The sequence below is a fragment of the Scyliorhinus canicula genome, chromosome 2 (assembly GCF_902713615.1).
Source record: "Scyliorhinus canicula chromosome 2, sScyCan1.1, whole genome shotgun sequence".
Lineage (NCBI taxonomy): Eukaryota > Metazoa > Chordata > Chondrichthyes > Carcharhiniformes > Scyliorhinidae > Scyliorhinus > Scyliorhinus canicula.
This window is the reverse complement of record NC_052147.1, coordinates 241,879,912-241,905,125: the sequence shown is the minus strand read 5'-3', so window position 1 is coordinate 241,905,125 and position 25,214 is coordinate 241,879,912. Positions and strand designations below refer to the sequence as shown.

The following is a 25,214-nucleotide window of genomic DNA, read 5'->3' as shown; positions in this document are numbered from 1 at the left end:
GCAGGGCCCCTCCGGAGCGATCCAGGCACCTGAATCTCATCTTCAGGAGCCCAAGGCAGCGCTCCACCACACCCCTGGTTACTGCATGGGCCTCGTTGTATCGTGTTTCCGCATTGGTCTGAGGCCTCCGTATAGGCGTCATCAGCCAAGTCCTCAGTGGATAACCCCTGTCGCCCAGCAACCAGCCCCTCAGCCGTGGGGGGGACGTCCCTCAAACATCGCAGGGATGAACGACTGCGCCAGTATGTAGGAGTCATGCACACTCCCTGGGAACCTTGCACAGACGTTCATGAACCTCATGTGGGGGTCGCATACCACCTGGATATTCATGGAATATGTCCCCCTCCTGTTTGTGAAGGCCTCCCTGTCCCCTGCAGGCGGGCGCATGGCGACGTGAACACAATCGATTACCCCCTGCACCATCGGTATCCCGGCCACGCTGGCAAATCCACGAGCTCGTGAATGTTGACTGGCTCGGTCCTCGGGAAAGGTGACGTAGCGGTCCGCGATGGCATAGAGGGCGTCGGTCACATCCCGGATGCACCTGTGGACCGATGACTGGGAGATCCCGGAGAGGTCCCCGCTCGGAGACTGGAAGGAGCCGGTCGCATAGAAGTTAAGAGCGACCGTCACCCTGACGCCAACCGGGATCGCGTGTCCTCCCCCCGTTCCACGTGGGGCGAGGTGCGCCACGAGGTGGCAGATATGTGTCACCGTCTCCCTACTCAACCCGAGTCTCCTCCTGCAGGTGATGTCTGTCATTGTTAGGAAAGAGATCCGGACACGGTACACCCTCGGCCTTGGTCGTCGCCTCTGGCGCCCTGGCTGCACCCTCACTCTCTCCTCCTCCCCCTCCTCCTCCTCCCCCCCCCATGCTGTTCGGCGACTGGCAACTCCTCGGCCTTTCCCTCTGCTGCTGCAGCTGGCCCTGCATCCACTGCGGGTTGTGGCTGTGGACGCTGCTCCATCTCCAACTGAGGTGCAGCGGCGCCAACCACTGCGCTGAACATAGCCGTTCTGTTTGCAGACATTGTGCTAACCTACAGAAGGGTGGTGGGAGGCAGAGAAACGAGTCATGTTAGACGGAGGTTAGTTGACACCTCGGCAGCCGCCTGCCACGGGCTACCTGTGTGTCTCGGTGGCCTGGTCGCGCTGCTGACACACGGGCAGCCTAACCCCAGGTCACTTTCTGCATCCAACGGGCAGTTAACTACGTCCTCTTCACCGGTGCCTCAGTGGCCTGTGGCCATAAGCCACAGGGCAACCAGTGGCCATGTCCTCGTGACCGGCACGCCATGGCATGGTGGCTGACATTTTGTAATGTCACTCGCTCCCTCTCTCCCTACCCCCCCCACTTCCACTCCCCCCTCCGTCTCCCACACTCCCCCCTCCGTTCCCACACTCCCCCCTCCGTCTCCTACACTCCCCCCCTCCGTCTCCCACACTCCCCCCTCCATCTCCCACACTCCCCCCTCCGTCTCCCACACTCCCCCCTCCATCTCCCACATTCCCCCCCTCTGTCTCCCACACTCCTCCCCTCCGTCTCCCACACTCCCCCCATCATCTCCCACACTCCCCCCCTTTGTCTCCCACACTCCCCCCTCCGTCTCCCACTCCCCCCCTCCATCTCTCACACTCCCCCCTCCGTCTCCCACACCCCCCCTCCGTCTCCCACACTCTCCCCTCCGTCTCCCACACTCCCCCCTCCATCTCCCACACTCCCCCCCTACGTCTCCCACCCCCCCCCCCCCCCCCCCGCGCTCTGAAACCCCCCCCCGGTTCTCGGGGATGCCTTCCCCGTTGTGGCCAGACTCCACCAATGCGCTGAGCGGTGCGCTGAGCGGTGCGCTCACCTCCTCGAAGCTCTCGTCAGCCAGCACGACTGGTTGACGAACTTGAAAAGCAGGTGTGTTGGCCGGCGTGAAAACAGTGCGTGATGACGTCGGGACTTCGGCCCATTTGGGCCGGAGAATTGCGGGGGGCCTAAAAGTTGGGCTTTTGGTCGTGTCATGGGGGCTGTCGAGGGCTTTGCCGGGAATGCCGACGTGAAGTTTGTGCGGGGTTCAGAGAATAGCGGGAGGGCGTCGGACCGGTGTCGCCGTAAAAATCGGCGCGGCCCGCTATTCTCCGAACCGGCGTGAGAGCGGAGAATCGCACCCAATTTTACATCTCTTCCATTGGATGATGAGGGCAGGCAATTTTGTACCTGGAAAACTGATGCGTATTTTTTTTTAAAAAATAATTTTTATTGGAATTTGTTACATGCAACAAATGCAACAAAATAACTCATAATAAACTGTAACACCCCCCAGACCGTAACGACGCATGTATCACATCCCCCCACCCCCCCAACCCCAATGAACAACAAAAGAACTTAAAAATAAATAAAAATTAAATAAACAAACATAGTCATCGTCCCCCCCCCCCCTTTTCCCTCCCCCTTCCGCCCCCTCCCCCCCGGGTTGCTGCTGCTACTGTCCCTGTACCCTATCGTTGAGCCAGAAAGTCGAGGAAAGGTTGCCACCGCCTAAAGAACCCTTGTACCGACCCTCTCAGGGCGAATTTGACCTTCTCTAGCTTAATGAAACCCGCCATGTCATTGATCCAAGTCTCCACGCTTGGGGGCCTCGCATCCTTCCATTGTAGCAAGATCCTTCGCCGGGCTACTAGGGCGCAAAGGCCAGCACACCGGCCTCTTTCGCCTCCTGCACTCCCGGCTCCACCCCAACCCCAAAAGTCGCGAGTCCCCATTCTGGCTTGACCCTGGATCCCACCACCCTCGACACCGTCCTCGCCACCCCCTTCCAGAACTCCTCCAGTGCCGGGCATGCCCAGCTGATTCGTATTTTTAAATAACGTCTGAGATATTTTAGCTCAGTCTAACCTGAAAACATAATCATAGGTCAGCTGGCTTCCTGGAACCTTTTTGAGAGAGTAGAGTGTCCATTATTTCATGTTGTTTCCTTTTTAAAAAAATACAATGTCCACTGCCCAGCTACTATTATGGACATGGGGCGGGATTCTCCGACCCTCCGCCGGGTTGGAGAATCGCCCGGGGCCGGCATCAATCCCGCACACGCCGTGTCCCGAATTCTACACCCCCCCCCCGAGATTCGGCAGGGACGGGAATCGCGCTGCGACGGCCGGCGGACCCCCCGCGGCGATTCTCCGGCCCACGATGGGCCGAAATCCCGCCGCTGACAGGCCTCTCCCACCGGCGTGGATAAAACCACCTAATAAGACCGGTGTGATTGGCGGCGCGGGCGGGCACTGGGGGGGGGGGGGGGGGCACGGGGCGATCTGACCCCGGGGGGTGCAACCATGGTGGCCTGGCCCGCGATTGGGGCCCACTGATCGGTGGGCGGGCCTGTGCCGTAGGGGCACTCTTTTTCTTCCGTCTTCGCCATGGTCTTCACCATGGCGGAGGCGGAAGAGACCCCCTCCCCTGCGCATGCGCCGGTATGACGTCAGCACCCGCTGACGCTCCGGCGCATGCGCGGACTTATGCCGGCCGGCGAAGTCCTTTTGGCCCCGGCTGGCGTGGCGCCAAAGGCCGTTTACGCTAGCCGGCGGAGTAGGAACCACTCCGGCGCGGGCCTAGCCCCTCAATGTGAGGGCTTGGCCCCTAAAGGCTCCACACCTTTGGGGCGGCCTGACGCTGGAGTGGTTCACACCACTCCAGCACGCCGGGACCCCCCGCTCCGCCGGGTAGGGAAGAATCCCGGCCATGATTTGACCATCACAGGTGGTTGGCAACTGGTTGAGCTTCTCCATTCAACAAAAACGGGGAAAGCCCTCAGGTGGTCCTGGGGGAGAATGGAGGTATAAAAAGATTAGTGAAAAGGAGATGGTTAGGGCCAGCAAACTGGAAACTTTTAAAGTGATGGTGGATGTCAGAATAATCGTGAATGTAGGTGGGAAGAGACTGGACATGGAGAGAATAAATAGTGTTGAGGTAAGAAGGAATTAATTTAATTGGGCAAGAACAGGTTGAATTGATAGGTCTACCAGGGCTTTATGGATCTTTATGGATCTTGGGAAGGATGTTGTAGGGGCTGGTGTGAGATTGGTGGGCTCTATCTTTAGAGGCTATGGAAGGAGATCTCCAGAGGAGATGATATCAGTGACAGTCTTGAAAATGATGGCTTTGATGTTCAATGGTGGGGTCGTGGTCCAGCAGGAGGTAGGAGGAGGTGCCAGAGAATTGGGGCGTGATTTTCCCTGCAGTGCAGAAGGAGGCCATTCGAATCTGCACTGGTGCTCTGAAAGAGCCCCCACCTAGACCCAATCCCTTGCCCCATCCCTGTAACCCCACCTAACATTTGGACACTATCATGGCCAATCCATCTAACCTGCACGTCTTTGAACTGCGGGAGGAAACTGGAGCACCCGCAGGAAACCCAGGCAGACAGGGGGAGAACATGAAAACTCCACACAGACAGTTACCTAAAGGCGGAATTGAACTTGGGTCCCTGGTGCGATGAGGTAGTAGTGCTAACCACAGTGCTACCAAAACCGGAAAAAAAAATCTATGTCCAGTTTTGAGCAAGTTTACCAGGGCATTTCTCGGTGGCTGCAGCACCTAGAAACACCCCGTTTTCCATCGACATTTTGCCATTTTTTTCGGTCTTCATTGAGTTTCACTCTGCCGAGGTCTCATTTAGAATCATTTCCTGTGGGCGAGCCCAGGGGGCCATTTTGTCTGGTTGCCCCGATATTTCCCCTACTTTCTGCCCCTCTCCCGTTTTTGATATCCCCTCTCCCACAGCCTCAGGAAGGCCCCTGGGAATACCCCCTCCACTTGGCAAGGTGCCCCCGGCCCCATCCAAGGCAGTGCCAACCTGGGAACTGGGAATGCTGGTACTGCCACCCTGGCACATTGGCAGTGCTCCTGCTAGTCTGGAAGTGCCAGGTTGACAATGTCAAAATGCCCAGGTGCTAGAGGGCGTGCCAGGGTGCTATCCTGCCCAATCCCTGAGCACCCAGGGGTCCCTATTGGCCTGGGAGACCCCCCCCCAGGTGCTTTTAGTACTGTTCCGCATTTATGGAAAACAGTACTAAACGGCGCCCAGGTGAGGTCTCACAAGAGGTGAGGTCCCCGGCGCTGGGAGAATCCCGTGAATGCATATTTTTGCTGATCTCACGAGATTCAACAGCATCATCCCAACAACACGTCGGGCACGAGATGGTTAAATCGCACTCTTGGTGTTAAGCTCCATTTATCAAAATGCAACAGTGCCATCCCAGGCAGCAGATGTAATGGCAATGTTAGGCTTGGACCTGAGAAAAATTGAGGAGCCTCAAATTCAGAGGGTGAATGATTAGAGTGAATGAGGGAAGCAGAGCACTGGAGATGCTGCTGCCATTTGCCAGTTCCAAATGAGGAAATCAGGAGGGGGGTGACAGGTTCGAAGAAGGGGGTCCAAGTAGAACGTGAATTCTGGGGCGGGATTCTCCCAGCCCTGGGCCGGGCCAGAGACTCCCCACCACTAGGCCACGCCACCCTGTCGCCGGCAGGCGATTCACTGCAGAGCGGTGAATCGGTGCCATTGGCGCGGCGTGGTTGGCACGGTGCCAGTCGCGGGCCGCTCTGTGCGGCCGGCTCGCCGATTCTCTGGCCCTAATGGGCAGAGCGGCCGGAAAAAAAACGAGTCCCGCCGGCGCCGTTCTAACCTGCTCTGAGCCGGCGGGACCTCGGCGTTGGAGGGTTTGGTGCGGCCTGTGGGGGAAGGGGGGTCTGACCCCGGGGGGGGGGGCCTCCGATGTGGCCTGGCCTGCGATCGGGGCCCACTGATCGGCGGGCCGGCCTCTAAGGCTGGGGGCCCCCTTTCCTATGCGCTGGCCCCTGTAGTCCTGCGCCATGTTGCGTCGGGGTTGGCACGTTGAAGAAGGCCACTGTGCTTGTGCATGTTGGCGTCGGCGCCACTGCGCATGTGCATGTTGGCATCGGCGCCACTTCGCATGTGCACGTTGGCGTCGGCGCCACTGCGCATGTGCACGTTGGCATCGGCGCCACTTCGCATGTGCACGTTGGCTTCGGCGCCACTGCGCATGCACGGATCCCGTGACGCACAGTTCACACCGGGATCTGCAGCCGGAGCGGCACGAACCGGTTCAGCGGGGTCCAGAATTAGACCTGGCAGCAGCCCGATCACGCCGTCGTAAAACGCGACAGTGTGAAGGCAATGGAACAGCTCAGTTTTATGCTGAGCCTGAAATTCATTGAAATGGTGGTGATGGATGATGAAACCTGAGGCCTTTTCTGTGGAGTGGTTCTTAGGGATCAGAGAGGGAAAGGTCAGAGGGGAGAGTGAAAACACAGCTGGGGTGAGATTGGAAGAGGAGAATTAAGTAGTTGAAGGACCCGGAGCGGATTTAATATCCAAGAGTTGTTGAAGCTGGCAATCCTTGATAGATGAGAGGAAGAAACATTTATTTTGTTAAGGGTCGAATGAGGTGCAGGATGTAATGATACAGTGGAGCAAGACAGCTTTGATATTGAGTGAGTCGGCCCTGCTGAAGAGACCCCAAAAACCTGCCATTTTGACTGAGCTTTTGCTTATCTGCCTTAACATCTCCTGTGCAACTCAGTGTCGAATTTTGTTTAATAATACTCCTTGAAAAAACAGTTGAGATGTTTTGCTGCCTTAAAGATGCTATATAATGAAAGTTGGTGTTACTAAAAACACATAAAACCCTTATCTGTGGACTTCCATTGAACAAATTTTAAACTTTATAGATTAAGCAAGTAAAGATTCTAAGATTAAGTGTGCAGGCCCTATAGAAAGAGTGGGCCAGATGGAATGAATGTTTGTTCTTTTTTCCTGCTTTCTTTTGTTCTTAAATAGGAATTAGTGAGAAGAATAAAAAAGAAAGATGCGTTTTTCTTATTATACAATTTATAATATTGATCTTCAGTTAATTCTGTAAAGTCTATTTAGAATTCGATTAGAACTGAGTTCACTGTTAGATCCAAAGGATAGGCAATCTTTGTTCTGCTTGAGTGCTTTATTTAAAATATATTACAAAAATAAATTGTATTAATATTATATGTCTTCTGCACTATAAGGATTTAAGCGTTAGGAACATCCCAATTGTAATTGGATATAGATTTTACCTGGGAAACCTTTGTGATGGTCTAATGGAAAATGTTTATTTGCCGACCATAGATTAAATTCGATTTGGTGGACATTTTAAAAAATTACAAAATATAACTGTTGAGAGTCAATACAGGAATGTGTCAGAATATGTTTATTCTAAGCCTACAAATATTCTATTTCAACAAATCTATAAATTGTAGCTTCCTTCCAATTTTATTCCAGAAGTAATGCTATTTTGTGAACCATCAATAACATTCTCTGTTTCACTTCTTTACTTTTAACTTTAATGTTAAGTGTATTGATTTAACCACAGTATTCATTATTTAATGTAAAAGTAAACTTGGCCCACAACCAGCTGTATATCCAAAACCATATTTTTCTGCATGAATATTTCATTTTTATAAACATATCAGCATTTTAATATAATTACCCTGAAAAGATTAATGGTCAAAGTAGATAATAATTTTAAATGCAAGTCTATTAACCCATTTTAAACTTAATGTTGTCTGATTGATACACGATCAATTATACAAAGACTAAGGTTGGATACAACTGTGGCTTTATTGCAGTAAGATGTGTGGCCTCCCACAGCAGCAGGCGAAATGGCTGCTGAATAGAGGACACGCATATTTATACTCCTCCTACTGGGCAGAGCCAGCAGGCAGGGGCTACCGGCAAACCTGTAGTACAGGTCCTACCTTACATCACTTAATACAGGTGTAACAATGAACATAGAACATAGAACATAGAACAGTACAGCACAGAACAGGCCCTTTGGCCCTCAATGTTGTGCCGAGCCATGATCACCCTACTCAAACCCACGTATCCACCCTATACCCGTAACCCAACAACCCCCCCCATTAACCTTACTTTTTTTAGGACACTACGGGCAATTTAGCATGGCCAATCCACCTAACCCGCACATCTTTGGACTGTGGGAGGAAACCGGAGCACCCGGAGGAAACCCACGCACACAGGGGGAGGACGTGCAGACTCCACACAGACAGTGACCCAGCCAGGAATCGAACCCGGGACCCTGGAGCTGTGAAGCATTTATGCTAACCACCATGCTACCCTGCTGCCCTACTTGTGCAAATGGTTTACCATATTCACCCCCTGTTAAAAATGAGTCCGGCGGGGGGGGTGGAGAACTATATACAGTAGTGAATTTATGTAGTGTTTTATCAGGGAAAAAAAATGTCCTTTGAAAGTCCAGTGACAGTTAGAGATTCAACCGGTCTGGTGCCTTGACGTTCCACTGGGTGCGACGTAGCGGTGGCGGTGATGTCGATGCTGGCAATGTCGATGCTGGCCTGATATTGGATGATTCCGGGAGTGTGCCGAAATCCTCTTCATCCTCTGGCGGGGCAGGGGAAGGAGGGATGGTCCTGGTGGGGTTAATGTTGGGAGCGCCGGGGGAGGGGAGGGTGGCACTGGGCCAGAGAAGTGTGTCTGGGTGGAACCTGCTGGTGCCAGGTCCCTGAGGGAGACAGTATCTTGGTGGCTGTCGGGGTACGCCACATAGGCATACTGGGGATTGGCATGGAGCAAATGCACCCTATCCACTAACGGGTCCGCCTTGTGGAGTCGGACATGCCTACGGAGCAGGACTGGTGGACTTCCTGGGGAAGGAAAAATGACGTTCATGGGGTGTGTTATTCGTAGCGGTGCACAGTAGTGACAGGATGGAGTGTAGTGCATCAGGGAGGACCTCCTGCCAGCGAGAGGCTGGGTGGTTCCTGGATTGTAGGGCCAGTTGGACGGCCCTCCATACCTGCCTCTCTACCTGCCCGTTTCCCCGGGGATTATAGCTGGTCATTGTGGTGGTGTGACTAGGAGGTTTACGGTACCTCAGAGTAGTGCTGCCATTGGTGCAGAGGACTCGCTGCCCATTGGCTCAGGCAGTTCATGTGTCTCTCTGCCAATTGGCTGAGGTCAGTCATGTGACTGCTCGCCGATTGGCCGAGAGGCCGGTAGCCCCTCCTACGAGGCGGGGTATAAGAACCCGTAGCAGCCGCCAGTCGGCCTTTCTCTGTAAGTCGACTGCCGGGCACACAACTAGTTCATTAAAGCCTGATATTTGGAACTTCTTCACGACTCGAGTCCAATTGATGGTGCATCAATCGTCCTGCTGGAGTCGATACCCCTGCTGAGCAGGAACTGACGCAGCTCATCACTCTTGAAGGAGGATCCCCTGTCACTGTGGATGTAGGCGGGGAAACCGAACAGAGCGAAGATTGTGTTTAGGGCTTTGATGACGGTGGCAGACGTCATATCGGGCATGGGATGGCGAAGGGGAATCTGGAGTACTCATCGACCACACTGAGAATATACGTGTTTCGGTCAGTGGAGGGGAGGGGCCCTTTGAAATCCACGCTGAGGCGTTCAAAGGGGCAGGAGGCCTTCACCAGGCGCGCACGGTCCGGCTGGTAGAAGTGCGGCTTGCAGTCCGCGCAGACCTGGCAGTCTCTGGTGACTGTCTGTACTTCCTCAACAGAGTAGGGCGGATTGCGAGCCTTGACAAGATGGTACAATCGTGTGACCCCTGGGTGACAATGGCTGTCGTGTAGGGCCCGGAGTCGGTCTACTTGTGCGCTGGCACATGTACCTCGGGATAGGGCGTCTGGGGGCTCGTTGAGTTTGCCGGGGCGATACAAAATCTCATAATTATAGGTGGAGAGCTCGATTCTCCACCGCAAGATTTTACCGTTTTTGATCTTGCCCCGCTGTGTGTTGTTAAACATGAAGGCTACTGACCGTTGGTCAGTGAGGAGAGTGAATTTCCTGCTGGCCAGGTAATGCCTCCAATGCCTCACAGCTTCAATGATAGCTTGGGACTCTTTTTCGATGGACGAGTGTCGAGTTTCTGAGGCATGAAGGGTGCGGGAAAAGAATGCCACGGGTCTGCCTGCCTGATTTGAGGGTGGCGGCAAGTGCGACGTCTGTTGCGTCGCTTTCTACTTGGAAGGGCAGTGTCTCGTCTACTGCGTGCATCCCGGCCTTGGATATATCAGCTCTGATACGGGCGAAGGCCTGTTGTGCCTCGGCCGTAAGAGGAAAGTGGATGGACTGAATGAGTGGGCGGGCCTTGTCCGCATAGTTTGGGACCCACTGTGCGTAGTAGGAGAAGAACCCCAGGCAGCGTTTGAGGGCCTTGGGGCAGTGGAGGAGGGGAAGCTCCATGAGTGGGCGCATGTGGTCGGGATCGGGCCCCAGAACTCCGTTCTGGACCACATAGCCGAGGATGGCTAAGCGGGTTGTGCTGAACACACACTTCTCCTTGTTGTAGGTGAGGTTGAGGAGAGTGGCGGTGTGGTGGAATTTGGCAAGGTTGGCGTCGTGGTCCTGCTGATCGTGGCCACAGATGGTGACATTGTCTAGGTACAGGAAGGTGGCACGCAAACTGTACCGGTCGACCATTCGATCCATCTCCCTTTGGAAGACCGAAACCCCGTTAGTGACGCCGAAGGGAACCCCGAGAAAGTGATAGGGACGACCGTCCGCCTTGAAAGCAGTGTATGGACGGTCCGATTTACGAATGGGGAGTTGGTGGTAGGCTGATTTGAGGTCTATCGTTGAGAAGACCCGGTACTGCGTAATCTGATTGACCATATCAGATATGCGTGGGAGGGGGTACGCGTTGAGCTGCCTACCGTTTGATGGTCTGGCTGTAGTACACGACCATTCTACATTTCTCCCCAGTTTTAACGACTACCACTTGAGCTCTCCAGGGGCTGTTGCTGGCCTCGATGATGCCTTCGCGAAGCAACCACTGGACCTTAGACCTGATGAAGGTCTTGTCCTGGGTGCTGTACCATCTGCTCCTGGTGGCAACGGGTTTGCAATCCGGAGTTAGATTGGCAAAGAGGGAGGATGGGTCGACCTTTAGGGTTGCAAAGCCGCACACAGTGAGGGGTGGTAGGGGCCCGCAAAATTCGAGGGTAAGGCTCTGGAGATTGCACTGGAAGTCCAGGCCTAGCGGTAGTGCAGCTCAGAGATTAGGAAGGACGTAGGGGCGGAAGCCGCTGAATTCTACGCCCTGGACCATGAGAGTGACCGTGCAGAACTCCCGGATCACGACAGAATGGGATCCAGAGGCCAGGGAGATTCTTTGATTGGCGGGGTGGACCACGAGGGAGCAGCGCCTTACCGTATCTGGGTGGATGAAGCTTTCGGTGCCCCCGGAGTCCAGCAGGCAAGAGGTCACGTGACCGTTGATTCTCACACTGGTCGAAGCAGTGGCCAGATTGTGCGGACGTGACTGGTCGATCGTCACTGAGGCGAGCTGCGGTTGGTCATCGCTGGAGTCAGAAGATGGAGAGTGTGGGGGGCCCAGGTCATGGAATGCTGTTGCCGTCCATGCTGCACGTTGCGGGGACTGGACAAGATGGTGGCGCCCATGGGCTGCACGTGGACCGGGAAGAAGATGGCGGCGCCCATTGTGTGTAGGTAAGGGGGTGATAGCGGCTGACTGCGCGGGCCTGGCACACCGCGGCGAAGTGCCCCTTTTTGCCGCAAACCTTGCAAATGGCAGTGCGGGCCGGGCAGCGTTGGCGAGGGTGCTTCTGCTGGCTGCAGAAGTAACATCGTGGACCCCCGGGGTGTGCAGGTTGGCGTGTGGCGCAGGCGTACTGGCTGGGTAAGGCCCCGGCTGGGGCGGCCGTCTGTGGGGTCCACGAGGGATAGGAGTGGTGGGCCGCACGCCCGGAGGTGTAGGCATGAGCATTACGTGAGGTGACTGTCATTGAGAGTGCTAGCTTATTAGTCTCAGCTAGGTCGAGCGTGGCCCCTTCTAGCAGTCTTTGGTGTATGAGGTGCGACCCAATCCCCGTTACAAAAGCATCGTGCTAAAGAAGGTTGGAATGTTCAGTGGCCGTAACGGCCTGACAGTCACAGTCCCGGCCGAGTGGGATTAGGGCCCGCCGGAAGTTTTCTATGGACTCACCAGGGAGTTGAGAGCGAGTGGCGAGTACGTGCCTGGTGAAGAGTGTGTTCGCTTTCTGCGCAGTTTTTTTTGTGGAGCGCCATGGCGTCTGTGTAGGTCGGGGCGTCCTGGATCAGCGGAAACAGATTGGAGCCCAACCTTGAGTACAGGATCTGTACCTTCTGAGCCTCCATCGGAGGGGTGGTCGCTGAGTTGATATAGGCCTCGAAGCAAGCAAGCTAGTGATTAAAGTCCTTTTTGGCGTCGCTTGATTGCAGATCCAACTGCAGGTGATCTGGTTTGATTCGGAGGTCCATCTTTTCGAAAATCTTACTGCAATAAATTGATGCACGATCAATTGTACAAAGACTAAGGTTGGATACAACTGTGGCTTTATTGCAGTAAGATGTGTGGCATCCCTGCACAGCAGGGCAGGAAGAAAAATGGCAGGGCTATAGTGATAGGGGACTCGATCGTAAGGGGAATAGACAGGCGGTTCTGTGGGCGCAATCGAGACTCCAGGATGGTATGTTGCCTCCCTGGTGCAAGGGTCAAGGATGTCTCGGAGCAGCTGCAGGACATTCTGGGGGGGGGAGGGTGAACAGCCAGCTGTCGTGGTGCACATAGGCACCAACAATATAGGTAAAAAACGGGATGAGGTCCTACAAGCGGAATTCAGGGAGTTAGGAGTTAAACTAAAAAGTAGGACCTCAAAGGTAGTAATCTCAGGATTGCTCCCAGTGCCACGAGCTAGTCAGAGTAGGAATGTCAGGATAGATAGGATGAATGCGTGGCTTGAGAGATGGTGCAAGAGGGAGGGATTCAAATTCCTGGGGCATTGGGACCGCTTCTGGGGGAGGTGGGACCAGTACAAACCGGACGGTCTGCACTTGGGCAGGACTGGAACCGATGTCCTAGGGGGGGTGTTTTCTAGAGCTGTTGGGGAGGGTTTAAACTAATGTGGCAGGGGGATGGGAACCAATGCTGGAAGTTGGAAGGTAGTAAAACAGGGACAGAAACAAAAGGAAGTAAGGGGAAAAGTGCAAGGCAGAGAAGACATAGTCAGAAATCCATAAGGGCGACAGTACAAGGTACAGTGACTGAGGGGAGCACAGTGAATAGGCCCAGTAATAACAAAAGGAATAAAACTGGAGATGTTAAGATTCAAAACAGAGGTAAAAAAACCAACATAAGTGTACTTTACCTGAATGCTCTAGTATTCGGAATAAAGTAAATGAGTTGGTGGCACAAATCATCGTAAATGACTATGATTTAGTGGCCATTACTGAAACATGGTTAAAGGATGGTCACGACTGGGAGTTAAATATCCGAGGGTATCAAACTATTCGGAAGGACAGAGTGGATGGTAAGGGAGGTGGTGTTGCTCTGTTATTTAAGGATGACATCCGGGCAATAGTAAGGGATGACATCGGTGCTATGGAGGATAAGGTTGAATCCATTTGGGTGGAAATCAGGAATAGTAAGGCGAAAAAGTCACTGATAGGAGTAGTCTATCGGCCACCAAATAGTAACGAGATGGTGGGGCAGGCAATAAACAAAGAAATAACTGATGCATGTAGAAATGGTACAGCAGTTATCATGGGGGATTTTAATCTACATGTCGATTGGTTTAACCAGGTCGGTCAAGGCAACCGTGAGGAGGAGTTTATAGAATGTATCCGCGATAGTTTCCTAGAACAGTATGTAATGGAACCTACGAGGGAACAAGCGGTCCTAGATCTTGTCCTGTGTAATGAGACAGGATTGATTCATGATCTCATAGTTAGGGATCCTCTCGGAAGGAGCGATCACAATATGGTGGAATTTAAAATACAGATGGAGGGTGAGAAAGTAAAATCAAATACTAGTGTTTTGTGTTTAAACAAAGGAGATTACAAGGGGATGAGAGAAGAACTAGCTAAGGTAGACTGGGAGCTAAGACTTTATGGTGGAACAGTTGAGGAACAGTGGAGAACCTTCCAAGCGATTTTTCACAGTGCTCAGCAAAGGTTTATACCAACAAAAAGGAAGGACGGAAGAAAGAGGGAAAATCGACCGTGGATATCTAAGGAAATAAGGGAGAGTATCAAATTGAAGGAAAAAGCATATAAAGTGGCAAAGATTGCTGGGAGATTAGAGGACTGGGAAATCTTTAGGGGGCAACAGAAAGCTACTAAAAAAGCTATAAAGAAGAGTAAGATAGAGTATGAGAGTAAACTTGCTCAGAATATAAAAACAGACAGTAAGAGTTTTTACAAATATATAAGACAAAAAAGAGTGGCTAAGGTAAATATTGGTCCTTTAGAGGATGAGAAGGGAGTTTTAATAATGGGAAATGAGGAAATGGCTGAGGAACTGAACAGGTTTTTTGGGTCGGTCTTCACAGTGGAAGACACAAATAACATGCCAGCGACTGATAGAAATGAGGCTATGACAGGTGAGGACCTTGAGAGGATTGTTATCACTAAGGAGGGAGTGATGGGCAAGCTAATGGGGCTAAAGGTAGACAAGTCTCCTGGCTCTGATGGAATGCATCCCAGAGTGCTAAAAGAGATGGCTAGGGAAATTGCAGATGCACTAGTGATAATTTACCGAAATTCATCGACGCTGGGGTGGTCCCGGTGGATTGGAAATTAGCAAACGTGACGCCACTGTTTAAAAAAGGAGGTAGGCAGAAAGCAGGAAATTATAGGCCAGTGAGTTTAACTTCGGTAATAGGGAAGATGCTGGAATCTATCATCAAGGAAGAAATTGCGAGGCATCTGGATAGAAATTGTCCCATTGGGCAGACGCAGCATGGGTTCGTTAAAGGCAGGTCATGCCTAACTAATTTAGTGGAATTTTTTGAGGATATTACCAGTGCAGTAGATAACGGGGAGCCGATGGATGTGGTATATCTGGATTTCCAGAAAGCCTTTGACAAGATGCCACACAAAAGGTTGCTGCATAAGATAAAGATGCATGGCATTAAGGGTAAAGTAGTAGCATGGATAGAGGATTGGTTAATTAATAGAAAGCAAAGAGTTGGGCTAAATGGGTGTTTCTCTGGTTGGCAATCAGTAGCTAGTGGTGTCCCTCAGGGATCCGTGTTGGGCCCACAATTGTTCACAATTTACATTGATGATTTGGAGTTGGGGACCAAGGGCAATGTGTCCAAGTTTGCAGATGACACTAAGATGAGTGGTAAAGCGAAAAGTGCAGAGGATACTGGAAGTCTGCAGAGGGATTTGGATAGGTTAAGTGAATGGGCTCGGGTCTGGCAGATGGAATACAATGTTGACAAATGTGAGGTTATCCATTTTGGTAGGAATAACAGCAAACGGGATTATTATTTAAACGATAAAATATTAAAGCATGCCGCTGTTCAGAGAGACTTGGGTGTGCTAGTGCATGAGTCACAGAAGGTTGGTTTACAAGTGCAACAGGTGATTAAGAAGGCAAATGGAATTTTGTCCTTCATTGCTAGAGGGATGGAGTTTAAGACTAGGGAGGTTATGTTGCAATTGTATACGGTGTTAGTGCGGCCACACCTGGAGTATTGTGTTCAGTTTTGGTCTCCTTACTTGAGAAAGGACGTACTGGCGCTGGAGGGTGTGCAGAGGAGATTCACTAGGTTAATCCCAGAGCTGAAGGGGTTGGATTATGAGGAGAGGTTGAGTAGACTGGGACTGTACTCGTTGGAATTTAGAAGGATGAGGGGGGATCTTATAGAAACATTTAAAATTATGAAGGGAATAGATAGGATAGATGCGGGCAGGTTGTTTCCACTGGCGGGTGACAGCAGAACTAGGGGGCATAGCCTCAAAATAAGGGGAAGTAGATTTAGGACTGAGTTTAGGAGGAACTTCTTCACCCAAAGGTTGTGAATCTATGGAATTCCTTGCCCAGTGAAGCAGTTGAGGCTCCTTCATTACATGTTTTTAAGGTAAAGATAGATAGTTTTTTGAAGAATAAAGGGATTAAGGGTTATGGTGTTCGGGCTGGAAAGTGGAGCTGAGTCCACAAAAGATCAGCCATGATCTAATTGAATGGCGGAGCAGGCTCGAGGGGCCAGATGGCCTACTCCTGCTCCTAGTTCTTATGTTCTTATCCCACAGCAGCAGGCGAAATGGCTGCTGAATAGAGGACACGCATATTTATACTCCTCCTACTGGGCAGAGCCAGCAGGCAGGGGCTACCGGCGAACCTGTAGTACAGGTCCTACCTTACATTACCTAATACAGATGTAACAGTGGTTTACCACAGTGTCTTTATTTCTTCTCGGTAAGATGCTAGAATCTACTGACTGTGTTATTTGTATCACAGAGCGATTTGAATACAGCAGATTCAGACATGCATGCTGAAAAGGCTGAACGAGCTTTAAATATTTAAGCGGAACACTGTATATTTAAAGTGCCTTCTGCCTGTTTTTCCTGACTTATGCTAATCTCTGGACGTTGAGATTAAGAGGTAAAGATTGCATACCTTCAAACCTCTTCTCCCCCATTGCTGACATAAACTTGTAGCTTGATTTACTAGGAATGCCCATATTGGAGAAATTTTAATGTCTTGCGCTTGGGCCAGTAGGATGTCCAAAGCTCTGCAGCAGGCATGGTGTGAAGGATCGAAACATCGATGACACCACTTGGGTGTCACTGGCTGCTGACAGAGGAAAATGGCAGCACCTCCTCTGGGCTGGTGTGCATCATCATGAGGACCAGTAACTACAACGACTTGTCAACAGATGGCAACGCAGAACACAACAACCCATATGGACACTTGGTAGCTTCCTATGGGCCACCTGTGGCAGAACCAACCTCTCAAGCAAGGCGTGGTCTTTTCAGCCATGAGCAAAGACGTGCCAAATGAAGTCAGCCCATCTGACATGGATTTGATTGCTACAAGTCCATCATCTTTTGTAGATGGATGGATGCCAAAATTTGCATTTAGGGCTATATACAGATAGAATGCCTCAAAATGAGCAACCTCATGGTTGAGTGCCATATTTCAGATCTTGCCAGGAAAAAAAAACCAGAACGTTAATTCAATGAATAGGGGACATATGCAATTAGGAGATATGTTCATTTAGAATACATGTTGAAGTGTTCTATCCATCTGAGTTTCTAGCCATCCCAGGAAACCTTCTGGCCATGGAGCTTCACCTGTCCTTTCTTTTGATGTTAACAAAGTCGGATCTGACATAATGGGTGTATTTGCTAGGTTTTTTGACATGTTTGCTTTCACTTTGTTGCCCTACACTATTACTGCCTGTATCAAGGCTTTTAACCTGCAGAGAGTTGTCTATTTAATTAGCCATTTGGGTCAGGTTGGGTGCTCCCACGTGGCTTGGGTGGTTGGGGCCGACTCAGGTCGGGCAGATCAGCCTGAGCTGAGTTGGTGGAGTCAAGATTGCTTTAACCACTTGGAGCATGGAAACATCAGGTGCACGAAGCTGATAAAGATTCAGCATGCCAGTGCATGGATCAACCAACTCCTCAAACAAGCCAGCATTTTTACTCAATTACTTTTTAAAAATTAATTTAATAGGACTCAAAATTTTTGTATTGCCTGCTTGAAAATGGTCCATATTTCAGTCACTGCCATTGTTCAGATAGCCCCATGTGAGGTACTGTATCGGACAACATAATGCTTCAATTAGTCCACTTATTGTTATTCTGTCCTTTCATTTCTCTATACTATGGGTTAAAGCTAGTTTGAAATAACAAAATCGAGGAGCTATACATTCCATAAAGTTAGCTTATTTACCCCTAGAGACAACCCGGATATGGTGGAGAAAGTTGGCTTTTATCTGTTAATGCTGGTTATCACAAAGCATTTCAACTTGCTTTCGCCAGAACCACTCTTGACAGCTTCTGGCTTTATGCTGTGAGCGATCCATGAAGACAAAGGGAGTTTGCAGCCAGGTGTCAAATTGATTTGGTTCTGATACTTATTATCTGCAAAATTGCTGAAACTGCAGATACACTTTAAAGATGTTGGTATAATTGGCAGTTATATTTGGTTTTCTTTCTTCCTTGTTGAACCTCAAAAGGCAGCCAGCTCTTCTGGGACCATGAAGGGAGAAGAGAGAGCAAGGTTGTCACAAAGATATATTAATTTGGATCCAAACTAACAGGGTGATAGTGAAGAGTTGCATGTTTTTTTTATTATTTTCTGTATTCAAGGATTAATGTAAATTACGGTAATTTTCTTTCCTATCTTTGCTACTGCTAATTTGTTATTAATAAACAGTTTCACAAGTTATTAATTTGTTATTAATAAACAGTTTCACAAGTTTACAGTCAAAGGTACTGTGTGATGAAGTGTATATTCTACAATATTTTGAGGTCTTGCCGATCACAAGAAGTGTTGGAACATGACCTGCAAGCTAAAAATGGGCAGGGTTTCTGTTTAATCCTTGACATCATTATTTATCAAGCATATGGAAGGCACGCACTAATAGGGAGCACAGCTAATTTACAGGATGGTTGTGTATGCTGAAAAATATCTGAGCAAAGAGCTAAAATTGTAATACATTTATTATTTATGCAAAATGCATTACATCTTCTATCTGGAACGAGGGTCAGTAAAAGTCCAGAGGTGTATGGATTTTTCAGACAGTATGGAATTCAATTTTAAAAGACATTTCTGGAAACTACTTTGAAATCGATAAGTCCACAACTTACAAATTTCTTTATCCAAAGAGTGGTGATTTAGTGGATCTTGCGAGCACTGGGAAATTGTACAGATGGATATATTTAAGCGGAAGTAGCACAAAGATATGTGGGAGAAGGGAATAGAGAGTTATGATGATAGATGTGGATGAGGAAAGATAAATAATAATAAATAAATAATCTTTATTGTCACAAGTAGGTTTACATTAACACTGAAATTAAGTTTCTGTGAAAAGTCCCTAGTCGCCTCATTCAGGCACCTGTTCGGTAACAGAGGGAGAATTCAGAATTCTCAGCTGGTACGGGAATTGAACCATCGCTGCTGGCCTTGTTCTGCACCACAAATCAGCTGTCTAGCCCCCTGAGCTATAGAAAGATGGGAGGATAGTTGAATGGAGCACAAGCAACTGGCATGGTCTGGCCTAATGGTTTGATTTTGAGCTGTATATCCTATGTAATCCTATGCAAAATCAGTTTGGTTGATGACACCTGACCACTTTGGGAATCGTTCGGCCAATAGAAAGTCTCCACGTCTTTACCTCAGGCGACTGCTTCTATTGTGGTCACATTGTGCATTGTGTATTATTCAAAATATTATAATTCCTCAACAACAATTACATTACTGTATTTGGAAAAGTAAACCATGGCCACATTTGGACGGGGTGACTGAATGGTTTCCGGATAAGAAAGCTGACTTAGCTGGAGGCAAGTTAGCCTGCACATTTCACCGAATGCTTTCCAAAGAATCTATCGATATTTGAATAATTTTCCATTTAATGTGGCAGAATCGTGCTGATTATTTTGTATCCTTTCTCTTTCAGCTGTTTCCATCATGCGACACAGTGCATCATCCTTTGGGTTTGCTGTAAGTAATATTGTGCAAATAAACACAGTAAAAGTTTAAAAGGGCCCGACTCAGGTTATATGGGGGTTGGTCCAAAAACAAAGGGCTGGATTCTCCATTGGCGAGATCCTCCACTTCGCCGGCAGCGTACTCACACCCGCGGATTTCCTGAGGGCGCGGAGGTGGCCACAATGGTAAACCCCATTGGCTGGTTGCAGGGACGGAGGATCCCACTGCCGTTGGGGGGTGGGCACCGCACTGCACCAGAAAATGGGCCTGGCGGGACTGAGAATCCTGCCCAAAATGTTTCATTTTGGGTTAACATTTCTTCTGAAATTTAGCACATCTTGTTTCTGCGGCAAAGCTACTCACAAAAGAAAGAACTGGGAGTCACAGTGAATTTTCATTTTAACCATTTGAATACCAGTAGTTGCAACAGAAGTTTATTCACTCCTGTACTCTATTTGCATTGAAGAGTATATGGTAGCATATGATTAGCACAGTTGCTTCACTGCGGCAGGGACCCGGGTTCAATTCCTGGCTTGGGTCACTGTCTGTGCGGAGTCTGCACATCCTCCCCGTGTGTGCGTGGGTTTCCTCCGGGTGCTCAGGTTTCCTCCCACAGTCCAAAGATGTGCAGGCTAGGTGGATTGGCCATGATAAATTGCCCTTAGTGTCCAAAATTGCCCTTAGTGTTGGGTGGGTTACTGGGTTATGGGGATAGGGTGGAGATGTTGGCCTTGGGTAGGGTGCTCTTTCCAAGAGCCGGTGCAGACTCGATGGGCCGAATGGCCTCCTTCTGCACTGTAAATTCTATGAAAAATTCTATGATAATCTATGATTACTTACCAAAAGGATGTGGATGCTTTGGAAAAGGTGCAGAGGAGGTTCACCAGGATGTTGCCTGGTATGGAGGGTGCTAGCTATGAAGAGAGGTTGAGTAGATTAGGATTATTTTCATTAGAAAGACGGAGGTTGAGGGGGGACTTCATTGAGATCTACAAAATCATGAGAGATATAGACAGGGTGGATAGCAAGAAGCTTTTTCCCAGAGTGGGGGACTCAATTACTAGGGGTCACAAGTTCAAGGTGAGAGAGAAAAGGTTTAAGGGAGATATGCGTGGAAAGTTCTTTACGCAGAGGGTGGTGGGTGCCTGGAACACATTGCCGGCGGAGGTGGTAGAGGCAGGCACGATAGCGTCATTTAAGATGTATCTAGACAGATACATGAATGGGCAGGGAGCAGAGGGATACAGATCGTTAGAAAATAGGTGACAGTTTTAGATAGAAGATCTGGATCGGCGCAGGCTTGGAGGGCCGAAGGGCCTGTTCCTGTGCTGTAATTTTTCTTTGTTCTTTGTTCTTTGAAATCCCTGGGCCTGGGTGCGCTACCGGTATAACGGAGAATCCCGAGAGCAGAGAATTTAGCCTTGTAACTTTTACATTTTTAAAAAAAACATGGAGGAACAGTCACAAGACTGCTAAATAGTTAACAAGACAAAAACATTCATTAAACATGAAAAGTTTGATTATGATATAATACTCCTTCACTCCACCCTTAGCTTCACAGATATGCACATATTTTAAGGTTAACATGGATTACAAAGTATACTTCGGGCTATGAAGGTCTCAGTAATACACAGTCTTTTCAACACATAGGGCAGGATTCTTTCGCCCCGCCCGCCGCAAAAACGGCACGGGCAAGTCGGCGATAATGGAAAAGTCCTTTAACCTCGGGCGGAATTCTCCGGTCGCCGGGCGAACCTGGCCGGAGAATCCCACCCATTAACTGCGTTCAGACACACATCTGGTAAGACACACATTCCACTCTGAACCCAAGTGAATGTCTCTTAAAATCCCATCAGATAATTCTTCACATGAGAGTTTCCAAACTCCACTCCCAAAAAAGACTTGCTTGAAAATCTTCTTTCACAACAATGCTTTCCATCATCATTTTGCATTATGAATCCATTCCAGCTTTTCAAAACTATTTTTTCAAAGAAAGCTCCTGCTCCACTTTCAACAAGGATCCAGCATCCGGGTTTTACATCTCCCCTTCAGGATATCTTTGTCTTGACTGTTGCACAAGCTCTTCACAATGGCTTTAACTATTTATTCTCAGACTTGTATTAAGATGGCACCAAACTTTTAACTTACCTCTGAAGTCTGCTTTTCCTCTTTAACTCTGGTTACTGCAGCTGCCTTTTTCACTCAGAACACTTTGTCTGCTTTTCCCTCGAATTGTCTTGAACAATACCTTGTTTAACGTTTTGGTCTCTGTTCCCTTAACTTCAGTCTTCCAAAGATATTTTTTCTGTCCCAATTCCCTGGTTGTCTGGACTGTATCTGGTTCTTTGGGGTGTCTGCCTAACTCCCCGGCATCCTATCTTCAACTGCAAATGAATTCAGCTAAAACTAAACTCAAAAGCCTTTCTACCTTAAAAGGGCCCCCCTGTTTCTAAGCAATTCCTTCTCCTTGTTTAAAGATTTTATTTATTCTTCACACTGTAACTTCGAAACACAACTGAAGCACAGTTTGAATTGAAACCAAAACCCCACACATACAAACACCTTTGTCCAGCTGGAATCTAATTATAGGTTCACCCATCCTTACAGAGAAACACTAAATTAGACCCACTTAAAACCATGCCTTATTTCTAATATATACCAATGCAAATATAAATCCCTTAAAACTACCTTTGTTTTCTTAACAATATGATTACATACCTGTTAAATAAAAGTATATGAACAATATATAATCTCATTGAGAATTTCAGGCATTTGTATGTGTGTCAGATTAACGTGGCTAACATCCAGAGATCCTGCTGCAAAATGATAAATTATCATCAATATACCGTTTCCTACAATTCAGGTCAACCATGATATTAGGTTTCCAGAGATAACTACAGTCATTAAATCATGCCTTTTTCCCTTAATGCATGTACAAATGAAATTTATGATGCATGTTGATGTCATATGTTTAAAGAACATTTCTGACTTTTCTAGTTTGATGCCACATTGGATGTCTTATCTTCTGCGATAGTGCTGTGGCGTTACAGCAATGCAGCAGCTGTGCACTCTGCCCATCGGGAGAATATGTAAGTCTTACTCTTTCTTATCTATATTAATGATCCATTCAGATGACTGAAAGGGGCACAAGTTCCGTTCTGAGGGCATTAAAAAATGTATTGGATAAGCATATGGATTATAAGGGCATAGTGTAGGTTAGATGGCCTTTAGTTTTTTTCCATGTCGGTGCAACATCGAGGGCCGAAGGGCCTGTACTGCGCTGTATCGTTCTATGTTCTATGTTCTATGATTCTGCTTAAATATAGTCTGGTTTAGACATGAACATCAGATTCATTTTTATAGACTGCATTATGAGGAAGGAAATATGTGTAATATTCAAGGAAGAAAAAATATCGCTTAAGAATACCTTCCAAATAACATGAGTTTGATCATTTGCCAAATGAACCTGGGGCGTATTCTCCGACCCCCGCTGGGCCGTGATTCCCGCCCTGCCGCCCCAACGCTGGCTGCTGAATTCTCCAGTGCCGTTTTTTTGGTGGGGGTGGGTACTGCGCCACGCCAGTCGGGGGCCGTGGCAGCGGCCCCCTCCGGCGATTCTCCGCTCCGCGATGGGCTGAGCGGCCGCTCATTTTCGGCCCGTCCAGCCGGCGCAAATCACACAAGGGGCGGAATTCTCCGACCCCCCGCTGGGTCGGGGAATCGCCCGGGGTCTTCGTAAATCCCGCCCCCGCCGTGGCCGGAATTCTCCGTCACCCGGGAATCGGCGGGGGCGGGAATCGCGCCCCGCCAGTCAGCGGGCCCCCCGCGGCGATTCTCCGGCCCGCGATGGGCCGAAGTCCCGCCGCTGTCAGGCCTCTCCTGCCGACGTGGTTTAAACGCAGCACGGTAGCATAGTGATTGCTTTACAGCTCCAGGGTCCCAGGTTCAATTCCCGGCTTGGGTCAATGTCTGTGCGGAGTCTGCACGTTCTCCCCGTGTGTGCGTGGGTTTCCTCCGGGTGCTCCGGTTTCCTCCCACAGTCCAAAGATTTGCAGGTTAGGTGGATTGGCCATGCTAAATTGCCCTTAGTGTCCAAAATTGCCCTTAGTGTTGGGTGGTGTTGCTGGGTTGTGGGGATGGGGTGGGGGTGTGGGCTTGGGTGGTGTGCTCTTTTCGGGAGTCGGTGCAGACTCGATGGGCCAGGTGGCCTCCTTCTGCACTGTAAATTCTATGAAAACGATGAAAACCACCTCTGTGCTGGTGGGAGCAGGCGGCGCGAGTGAGCCCCGGGGTCCTGGGGGGGGGGGGGGGGGCGATCGGACCCCGGAGGGTGACCCCACGGTAGCCTGGCCCGCGGTCGGGGCCCACCGATCGGCGGGCGGGCCTGTGCCATGGGGGCACTCTTTTTCTTCCGCCGCCGCCACGGCCTCCACCATGGCGGAGGCGGAAGAGACCCCCTCCACCGCGCATGCGCTGGTGGTGATGTCAGCGGTCGCTGACGCTCCGGCGCCTGCGCGGACTCACGCCGACCGGCGAATGCCTTTTGGCCAGCCCCGACGCCGGTCGGCATGGCGCCAAAGGCCGTTGGCGCCAGTCGGTGGAGCAGGAGCCACTCTGGCGCAGGCCTAGCCCCTAAAGGTGCGCCAACTTGCCTTGGCCAGCGGAGGCCCTTATGCGCCGGCTGGCGCTTCGCCAGCCCCGCCGGCACCGGCCTAGCCCCTGAAGGTTCGGAGGATTCCGCACCTTCCTGGCCGCCCAACGCCAGAGTGGTTCATGCCACCCTTCGGCACTGGTACGGCCCACCCCGCGGGTTAGGGAAGAAACCCGCCCACAATTTTGGCGTCGGCAAGCGGAGAATCCCGTCCTAAATCTGTAAAACGGAGAATCGCATCTTTGGGGCGGGATTCTCCTTTCGCGGGACTAAGACCCCACGCCGGAGAGACAACCGGTGCGAACCACTCCGGCATCAACCGCAGGGGTTGGTGTCATGCCAGCCGGTGCTGAAAGGACTGCGCGAGTCCGCGCATGCGCCAAAGGGCCGGCGTGAACGCTTGCATGCACAGGGTGTTGTCGCTGTCGCGCTGGCCCCTGTAGGAAGGAAGGAAGGAATGCCCCCATGGCACAGGCCCACCTGCAGATCGGTGGGCCCTGATCGTGGACCAGGCCTCCGTGAGGGCCCTCCCCGGGTTCGGATCCCCAAAATTGTGGGCGGGATTCTCCCCTAACCGGCGGGGTGGGCCGTACTGGCGCCGAGGGGCGGCGTGAACCACTGTGGCGTCGGGCGGCCAGGAAGGTGCGGAATCCTCCGCATCTTCAGGGGCTAGGCCGGTGCCGGAGGGGTTGGCACCGCGCCAACTGGCACATAAGGACCTCTGCCGGCCGGTGCAAGTTGGTGCATGTGCGGGAGCGCCAGTGTGTGCTGGCATCATCCCAGCACATGCGCTGGGGGGTTCTTCTCTGCGCTGGCCATGGCGGACGTTTACAGCGGCCGGCGTGGAGGGAAAGAGTGCCCCCACGGCACAGGCCCGCCCATGGATCGGTGGGCCCCGATCCCTCCGCGACCCCCTGAGGACTCTGCAGGCCGCCCGCAGAGCCAGGTCCTGCCGGTACGGACCTGGTGTATTTCACAGCGGCGGGACACGCCGGAAACGGGTGGCCACTCGGCCCATCGCGAGCCGGAGAAT

The 25,214-nt window shown here is 50.5% G+C and overlaps 1 protein-coding gene across 3 annotated transcripts in view; it reads left to right on the top strand.

The window, feature by feature from the left end:
* tmem163a (transmembrane protein 163a) overlaps positions 1-25,214 on the top strand; it is a 274,863-nt gene that overhangs the window by 144,410 nt on the left and 105,239 nt on the right. For all 3 annotated transcript variants that reach the window (XM_038789881.1, XM_038789882.1, XM_038789880.1), the window contains exons 4-5: positions 19,499-19,542; positions 22,528-22,619. In XM_038789881.1, coding sequence (XP_038645809.1) covers positions 19,499-19,542; positions 22,528-22,619 — 136 coding nt within the window. The remainder of the gene's footprint in view (positions 1-19,498; positions 19,543-22,527; positions 22,620-25,214) is intronic.